Below are 8,920 nucleotides of genomic sequence, written 5' to 3'. Positions count from 1 at the left end.
ATGTGAGCGTTTTGCACCGATATCCCTCGTAAAAAAGGTAAACATTCAAATTTCACGACTGTGTTGGTGAATATTTTAGCTGGAGCATAAATTTATGCTCCACGTAAGGAGGCACAATCCAACCTGTCAAACTCCATAGTGAAAAAATAGGATGCCGTCCCCTTGGTCCGGACTGACGGTACTGCTCTCCCGCTTGAGCTGAGAGCGAGAGATCGTGTGCGTTGTTTGTGGCTGCCTGGCCAGGGGGAGGGAACTGGACCACCGCTGCTGGTGGTTGTGTGTGCTTGACGCGTTTTGTAGGGATGTGTTTTGGAAATGAACCAGAGCAAATCAAAGAGAACCTATCGGTTCTTTTAGGCTCGTTCTCATAGAATCATGTAAACTAGTGAATCGGATCTCTCTGTAAAAGATGCACGGTTCACTTACTCACTTTACTGATACGAATCTTTTGAACGGGTCCGGATCTGATTGCCCATCTCTATTATAGATAGTAGAGTAAACATAGATCTGCGGACATCACTGAGTGAAATGTTTCAAGCGTGCGAATAGTATTTTTCAGGGGTGCGACTGTTGAATATGACGTCATGCGCTCCATTGTTGTTATTGGAATCGTGACGTCATGCTCGTTTGGATACAAATTTTGACAGTTCGTTTGGATACAACGGATTCCTCATCGACGGATCTATGTTTACTCTACTATCTATAGTATGCATTGTGTGGGGCACTTTAGAGCGACAAAGAGTTGGAATCTCTTTTATTGTTCGTGCAGTTGAAAATCGGAATTTTTGACACGCGAAAATCGATGTTTCTCCTAAACCGTGTGTCGGACGTACGTCGGGCACAGAGCGCTGGATAGAGGGCCAGGTCCGCTGTCCAGCGCAATACGTCCGACGTTAGGTTTCACGTATAGATTTTGAGAAAATTCGATTGTCGGGTGTGGGGAAACTTCGGGTTTCAACCGCGACGACAATACCTTCGTATACGACTATAGTCGCGAATAGTGTGTAATTTTTTATCCAAAGTTGGTAAAAAATTTGTCCGTGTTTTTGCGCGCGTCCTATCCCCCGTGTTTGTTTCCGGAAACGATGACAAGTGCTGTCAAACGTTCTGTCACCAGCAGTACCGCTGTAATTAAAGCGCTTACGAGCCAACAAAATCCATCCGCTTCGTTCACTTCGTTTTTGGATCGCATCGTGAAAAGTTGAAATTTCCTCTGCTAGTGCGCTAAAGTGAAATTACTTTGCAAAAGTGTTTAGAAATTCCTAACTGCAATGTTTAGCTGAAAATAACTTCCAGGTCATTGTGACCAAATTCTTCTGAAATCATTGCTGAAAGTGTGAAGTTTCAACATGTCCTGTGGCGAAGGAAATCAATCTTCGGCGTGGCCTAAACATGGCTGCTTCAACTTGGGCGACGTGGTGACGAACAGCGTCAAGGTCCTAACGGACGACGAAAAACTACGCCTGGAAGAGCAGAACAAACGGATGGTGACGGATTTCCAGGCGAAGAAGCTGGAGCAAGAGGCCCGCAAACATTGGGATCTGTTCTACAAGCGGAACGAAACACGTTTCTTCAAGGACCGTCACTGGACCACGCGGGAGTTTGAGGAACTGCTGGCTGGCGAGACGGTGGGTGATAACTCGGAAGTGACGAAGACCATGCTGGAGATCGGTTGCGGGGTGGGAAACTTGGTGTTCCCGTTGATTGAGGATGGCCACCGGGATTACTTCATCTATGCGTGCGATTTGTCGCCACGTGCCGTCGAGATGGTCAAGCAACATAACCTCTACGACGAGACGTACATGAAGGCGTTCCCGTGCGACATAACCACCGACGATGTGTTCGGGACGATTCCGGAGGGCAGTTTGGATATTGCCACGCTGATTTTCGTGTTGTCGGCGATCCACCCGGACAAGTTTCGGACGGTGGTGGGGAACATCTTCCGGCTGATGAAACCCGGTGGAATGGTGCTGTTCCGGGACTACGGTCGGTACGATATGGCTCAGTTGAGATTCAAGCCGGGACACAAGATTGCGGAAAACTTTTACATGCGGCAGGACGGGACCCGCAGTTACTATTTCGCGGAAGACGAAGTTGGCGATTTGTTTCGAGGGGAAGGCTTCGAAGTGATGGTAAACAGTTACATTCACCGGAGGACCGTCAATCCGAAGGAGGGTATCGATGTGCCGAGGATTTTCGTGCAGAGCAAGTTCCGGAAGCCGTGTGGATGAGTTGGAAGGTATGCATTCCAATCTTTAAATCATGCTAATTCAGTTTTTAATGATGATTGTTCTTTTTTAAAACGATTTCACCAATGATTAAGATTATAAGAACGGCCAGCTGACAGCCTTATTCTTGTCGAAAATCATTTTCAAATTTTTAAATTGCAAACTAACGGTATTGTATATGTTATTGTTTCAGATGAATCTATTGAGGTGCGCATTGGATCTATAACCTCGTCATTGAAGCAGACACAAGGTAAGGTTTTGTTTTCAAAATATCAAGAAAAGCAATATTTCATATCTTTTTATGATGATAAAATGTTTCTGAGAATCGCTGATAGATTACACCCATTTCAAACATTAAACCAAAAGGATTCTGACACTTGCTTAGAAACATTCCAAGTCATATACCCATTCTATGTGACTCCTAGCTAATAAGATTCCGTTCTCGTTTTCAGATGTTACCTAGTGATTGATTCCAAGTTCCCTCAGATGGAAGGAATTTTTTAAGGTAAGAGAAGCATTTCCTTATCGCATCTGAAACGAACCTCTCTCCATTGATGAGGCATAGTTCATTTGACTCACGAAGAATGATAACTAACTTACTATCTTTGAAATTGGTCTTTCACCCCTAGCTGAACCAATTTTACTTTAGAAGTATTGTCTTTGTATCCCTAGACTGGTAGATAAATCGAATATTTGCTTTCTGTTTCAGATGAAATCGTTCGACCGAGGAAAACCCTTCCAAGACTTCTCTCAGCGTCAGTCTCCAGAGCATCCTAACAAGGTAAGAAAATGTTCTAACAATATTTGAAATCCACCTTTGTAATGGTCGAAAACCACTTCCCTGATGACGCATAGTTCATTTGACTACAATTGAATGATAACTACAAACAAGCATCTCGTATGCATTGAAATTGGTCTTTCACCCCTATCTGACACGTTTTTGACTCAATAAAATGCGTTTCACTAGCAAGACAGAATTTTCCTTTTTGACTGATCAGATTTATTTTCTTCTCCAACTTTTACAGGAAATGTGACTGAAATCGAATGTCGATAATGATTTACATGGAAATAAAAAAGCTAAGCAGGTAAAAATAAACAAATTCTTCGGAAATCCTTTTCTCATCCGAAAAAAATACCCCAAAAAAGACATAGGGTATGTGTGCCATCAGTGATCTCACGCTCCCATATTCATCCTATTCTAAAACAAGCGATTACGGCACTGATTGATTCCGTTCTTTTTGTTTGCATGGGTGCTCACTTCTAACAGAAAATACAAAAATAAGAAACAAAACAAACATAGCTTCAATCCTTTGTTTTTCGTAGGATGAAAATGGGAGCTACTTGCTTAATAAGGGAACCAACACCCTACATTTTTTTTTTGTAGGGTGACTTATCACTGCGACCATTTATCTGATCTATTGTGATACACCACCCACTTTAAGGACAAGGTATTTGGAGTACATTGCTCAAAATTTCTAGAGCACCGTTTTTTAGAACCGTTGAACGGATTCGGATTAAAATGCATCACGCAGTTGACAACCACTGAACAATTAGCGTGATGCATTTTCATCCAAATCCGTTCAACGGTTCTAAAAAACGGTGATATAGAAATGTTGAGCTATGTACTCAGGCCTGGTAGCGAATCACGTTTTAGTGATTTGGTCACTATTTTCGAGTCACTAAAAAGTCACTATTTGCATGAAAAAGTCACTTTTTTTAGAAACATGGTCACTAAAGTCACTATTTTCGCATATCTGACAACATTGAGAAGTTTATACACTGAAATAATTCTAAGAGCCTATTTTATCAGACACTGCACATACATTGTACCCGTAGTCGGACACGTTCACATCAAATGAATCGTTATACGTATCATACCATAAACAGTTCCGATTGAAAAACCTTCTAATAAAACTCAATGACACTTGCGCATATCGGAGTTATATGCACGTAACACGATCGATACATTAGCTGTGCATATAACTTTGGCCGCGTCGAAAAGCAACATTGGCAGATAAAGTGGAATATGTTTTGCAGAATTTCGCAATTCCTCTAAGTGAGCTTCGTGGTCGTGCGGCTAGCGGCGACGGTCGTTTAGGCGTTGTGAGTTCGATTCCCGCTCCAGCCTAAAGAGACTTTTTTTCAAAATGTGAAGGATATTATTGGAGTTGCATATACATTGGCGCACCCAGCCCACATGATAGAAGCAAAATGCAAGACATATAGAAGTATAATGGCGATCTGAGAGTCATACCACATGCGTCGCATATAACTCTCACTTCCCATTTTCAACCCAAGATTAGATTCATATGATATTCCAATAGTGCAGTAATATAGGACTGACATATAACGATGATCGGGAAAGTTGGCTCAGTGTAGAAGAATTTTAGTAAAACAGCAATGCCGAAATTGATGCACAAATTTTCCTCAGAAACCTTGACTTAAAAAAATTTCGGCTGCGTATTATGTTTATCGTATTTGAGAGAAGGGAAGATAAATTTGTAGCTAAGATTATAGATTCTATACTCTTTGAAAGTAACACTGTAATACTGCTGCATTCAAAATTTCAGTTTAATTATATCACCCTAAGTCCACGAATTCAGAAACTGGTAATGATTAAATTTATCGGATCAAAATACGATAACACATAGGGGCTGTCCATAAACCACGTGGTCATTTTTTTGGGACTTCAATATGAATATGTTTTGACAGGAAGTATCAAAATAATCAGCAATACATTGCAAAAGTAATGGGAATCCTTTTAAAATTAAACCAATATACTAAAAAATCATAAAATAAATGAAATCGTTGTTACTTTTTTCTTATTAATAATTTGAAGTTTAGTTAATCTTTTATATGAGGAGTCATAAGCACTAAAATGACATTCGGTTAATTTAATCCGGAGTTACAACAGTTCAAAGTTGGCTATCGGATAATTATAACTTTTTCTAGAATCTTTCTAACTTCATGTAGAATAGCCGGTCTTTCCCAAATTTTGACAATTGATACACAACTAGTTGATGAACTTCCAGTAAAAATTTTAGATTTTTTTATGTACTTTTCAAAAAGTTACAGCTTTTTCACCATTTTTTTAAATGTGAAATTTTTGCCAGTCCCGATCATTTTGTCTATCCCCTGTAGTTGTCATGTCATTTGTTTAGCACCTTTTTTTTTAATGTGGAAGAGTATAATTAAGTTTATTTGAGAAATTCTTATGAAAATCTACATGCACGTGATTGTTCAATTTAGTGTATCGAAATTTGGTGGAGTTATTTCAATAGTGTTATGTGAAATGAATCATGAAATTTGTTCAACACGTTTTATTTAAGTATTTCTTTAAGTGTATTTTGTTCTTCGCTGAGTTTTTCTTGATGCTTATTTTAACCAAAATGTCATCCTATATTCGATGATGAGGTTCAGCATGAAATTTGCCAAAGTTTCTTTCTCAAAATTTTTACAAATTTTGTAAAGATTTTCTTAAAAATTCGATCAATTTTTCATCTGGGGCTTCGAGGTATTGATCAAACTGTTTTTACCAGGAATCTATAAATGATAACAGGAATTTGAAAATTCAATCAATTCCAGACTCCAAAACATTTTTGGCTATATTTTTAAGGAGTGCAATATGAAGTATTGAGTATTCTTCATAATTCAATCTTCACATTTATTTCCCCGAGAATTCTTCCAAGAATTTCTTGTCGTCTTGCCACGAGCACAAACTCACGAACTTAGCTAAAAATTATGCATTGATTTCCTACATTAAATTCAACTTTTCAACAACTTTGAGGTCACTATTCAGTCACTATTTGGTCACTTTTTCGATAAGTTTGGTCACTAAAGTCACTATTATTCTGTTACCTGATCGCTACCAGCCCTGTGTACTCTAAATACCTTAAGGCGAAACTGGAAGCATTTTCTTATTTTTACGGTTTTTGATTTTTTATTAAATAACGAAGCAATATTTTCAAAATCGGTTTTCGTGCACATGCACATGGATCAAGGTATCTTCTGAATTTTTTTGAGGTGGAAAATGTTTTCCATTTTTGCAAAAACCATTTTTTTTTGTGAAATTTTGTTCAAAAATGGTTTTCGCAAAAACGAAAAACATTTTCCACTACAAAAAAATTCAGAAGATACCTTGATCCATACTCTACATGTGCACGAAAACCGATTTTGAAAATATTGCTTCTTTATTTAATAAAAAATCAAAAACCAAAAAGTTAGGAAATGCTTCCAGTTTCGCCTTAATGTTTAACCGTATCTCAAGGCGATATAGGTCATTATGAGTAGAGACCCTCTGCACATGATTATCGGTATTTTCATTAGAATAACTAGCCATAGAAGTCCAATGTCGCGGCTGTTCGTGTGACTAACATCTAGTTTGCCCAGGGGGATGACGAAGGGCCAGAATCATCTACCCAGCATTCAATTCAACATGGCGTCCAATATTTTTGTTTTGATTGCTTAACTCATGGAAAAAATGCGCTGGAAACATCGACACTGCTTCGCTGCTACACATAATATCGTGCAAAGTGATAAAGAAAGAGAAACAATCATCAAAAACAACGATTTCGTTTGAAATGTGTAATTTCTGAAATAAGAACTAGCAACACACGAGCCACACACCCGAAAATCAGGAGCAAGTTAGGGTAAACCGACCAGAAAGTGGGTACCAAAACGCGCCGTACCAAAAATGATGTTGGGTGGAGCGGCGATGTACCGAGTTTGACAGCCGTGTCACCCCACTGAGTTTGCCACGACCTTACAGCGTCAATTGCGGTACTAGAAGTGTCAAATAAATTTCGTTTACCAAAATAAAAGATCCTCTACAAGATGAACACTTAAAGCACAGAGAACGGACATCCAACTCCAGGGTCACGCGTTTTCTCGTTTCCGTGTGATTTTCGGCTGGAGTAAAATGGCTTGGTACTAAGCTATTCGGTTAGTTTTACAAAAGTGTTTAGGAAATGAAAATTAGGTTTTTCCTGTCGTGTATTCGCGGATCTTTCATTTCGGCGGTCGCAATTTGAATTTAGTTGCGGTACGGTTGGGGCTACACCTTCTCGCCTACAGCTGCTGCTTGCTTAATGTGGACCTCAAAAAGATTGATTGTCTTTTTTCGATAAAGGTGAACGAGGCACATGTAGAGAATTTGTCGGTTGTGATTCTGGATAGTTTTTGGACGTATCGCGGTGTTTTGTTTCTTGGTGCCGGTGCCCTCATGCCTTCTGTGTGTGGTCAAGCAGTGAAGTCAGTAAGACCAAAAGGGGAAAGAAAAAAGTGAAGTGAAGTTTCTGTGCATTCTTGAATCTGTTTTAAAACCCATTGAATGCTGTCAATTCCGGAAGCAAATTTGGACTAAATTTCAGATCATTCAGTTCACTCACAAGGAGAATCGACATTTCGCTAACCAGAATGGGCGAACTTGCTGTTCTTTTTTTCTATGAAGTTTTGTCACGAAATGACATTTCCTGCGAATACATCCGAAATGGTAACGAATACATACGGAAGGGAACTTTGGGTAACTCGATTTGGTACTGTAATTTTATTGTTATAATTTTTGATAATTTTAAAACATGTACCGTAAAACGGGGCGAATAGAAACACCTTCCAGCTTACTTTTGGGTAACTCGATTTGGTACTGTAATTTTATTGTTATAATTTTTGATAATTTTAAAACATGTACCGTAAAACGGGGCGAATAGAAACACCTTCCAGCTTACTTAGGCAAGTATTTATGGAACCGTGTGTAATAAAGTCAGTTGCAAGGGTCTCAACTTTGGGTCCTACCTCCCTCTTTAATTGCTGTAATTAGGATTCAAAACTAATATTTATTTCGTTACCTTATTTGAAAAAAGGTTGCTTGTTTCTATCCGCCCCGCAATGGGGCGAATAGAAACAGCTTTAAACAATTTTCGATATTTTTTTCAATTTCAAGACAGAAATAACTTTTATTTCAAATAAAACTCTAAGACTAGATTATAATAATTTACCTAGTGAAGAAAAAATTGTCGGATGTCGAAAAATACTTTAGTCTGTGAATACATACCAGATCAATAAAACGCAATTTCAATAGCAGAAGTTTTTTTGCCTCTAAATCGATACTTTGCTTTTAAAAATTTTTACAAAAAAATTAACGGAATTATCATCCCAAAAAAGGTTTATTGAAACACTGGTAGCATCCAACTAGCTAATAAAATTAAGTTTTGATGAATTTTAAAACATAATTGCCATCTTTTTTACAAAAAGTTATTTGTTTCTATTCGCCCCATTGTTTCTATTCACCCCGTTTTACGGTATTTCTGTAATAGTGGGAGGGATTAGTATTTTCTTTTCGTTTCAGAGAGCGAGTAAAGGCGCTTAAGCCTAGGCATAAGGGCCAGGGCATAAGGGGTAAATACCTGTGTCCCATCCCAGGATTCCAAGGACCAAGGAATGACATTAACCTTCTTAGCAACGTCACTCCCACCGTTAATATTTCATATTCATGCTTCGTATACGGAACGGTTGGTACGAGATGTCCCCGTTCTTTGATTTCAATAACAATAACAACGCTGCACAGTAGGCCTGGCCGCTTTAATGTTTGTAATACATCTCAGATGTGCTGCAAGGATTAATAATGACAAGAAAAATGATGGAATTAGTCGATTCCATCATTTTCCAGGATTCTTTCAATGAATGGCTGTGTATGT

The 8,920-nt window shown here is 38.7% G+C and overlaps 1 protein-coding gene across 2 annotated transcripts; it reads left to right on the top strand.

The window, feature by feature from the left end:
• The first annotated feature begins 1,165 nt into the window (after positions 1-1,165).
• LOC109409327 (tRNA N(3)-methylcytidine methyltransferase METTL6) lies at positions 1,166-3,320 on the top strand. 2 transcript variants are annotated; one of them, XM_029858983.2, is made up of 5 exons: positions 1,166-2,239; positions 2,422-2,478; positions 2,681-2,733; positions 2,938-3,009; positions 3,254-3,320. In XM_029858983.2, the coding sequence occupies exon 1, from the start codon at positions 1,350-1,352 to the stop codon at positions 2,229-2,231; it is 882 nt and encodes a 293-aa protein (XP_029714843.2). In that variant the 5' UTR covers positions 1,166-1,349; the 3' UTR covers positions 2,232-2,239; positions 2,422-2,478; positions 2,681-2,733; positions 2,938-3,009; positions 3,254-3,320. The 2 variants fall into 2 exon arrangements, with proteins under 2 accessions (XP_029714843.2, XP_062703930.1); XM_062847946.1 differs by having other exon boundaries at positions 2,938-3,320.
• Positions 3,321-8,920: the final 5,600 nt, after the last annotated feature.

This window comes from Aedes albopictus, chromosome 2 (assembly GCF_035046485.1).
Source record: "Aedes albopictus strain Foshan chromosome 2, AalbF5, whole genome shotgun sequence".
Lineage (NCBI taxonomy): Eukaryota > Metazoa > Arthropoda > Insecta > Diptera > Culicidae > Aedes > Aedes albopictus.
Note: the sequence above shows the minus strand (reverse complement) of the source record. Positions and strands in the feature narration are given on the sequence as shown.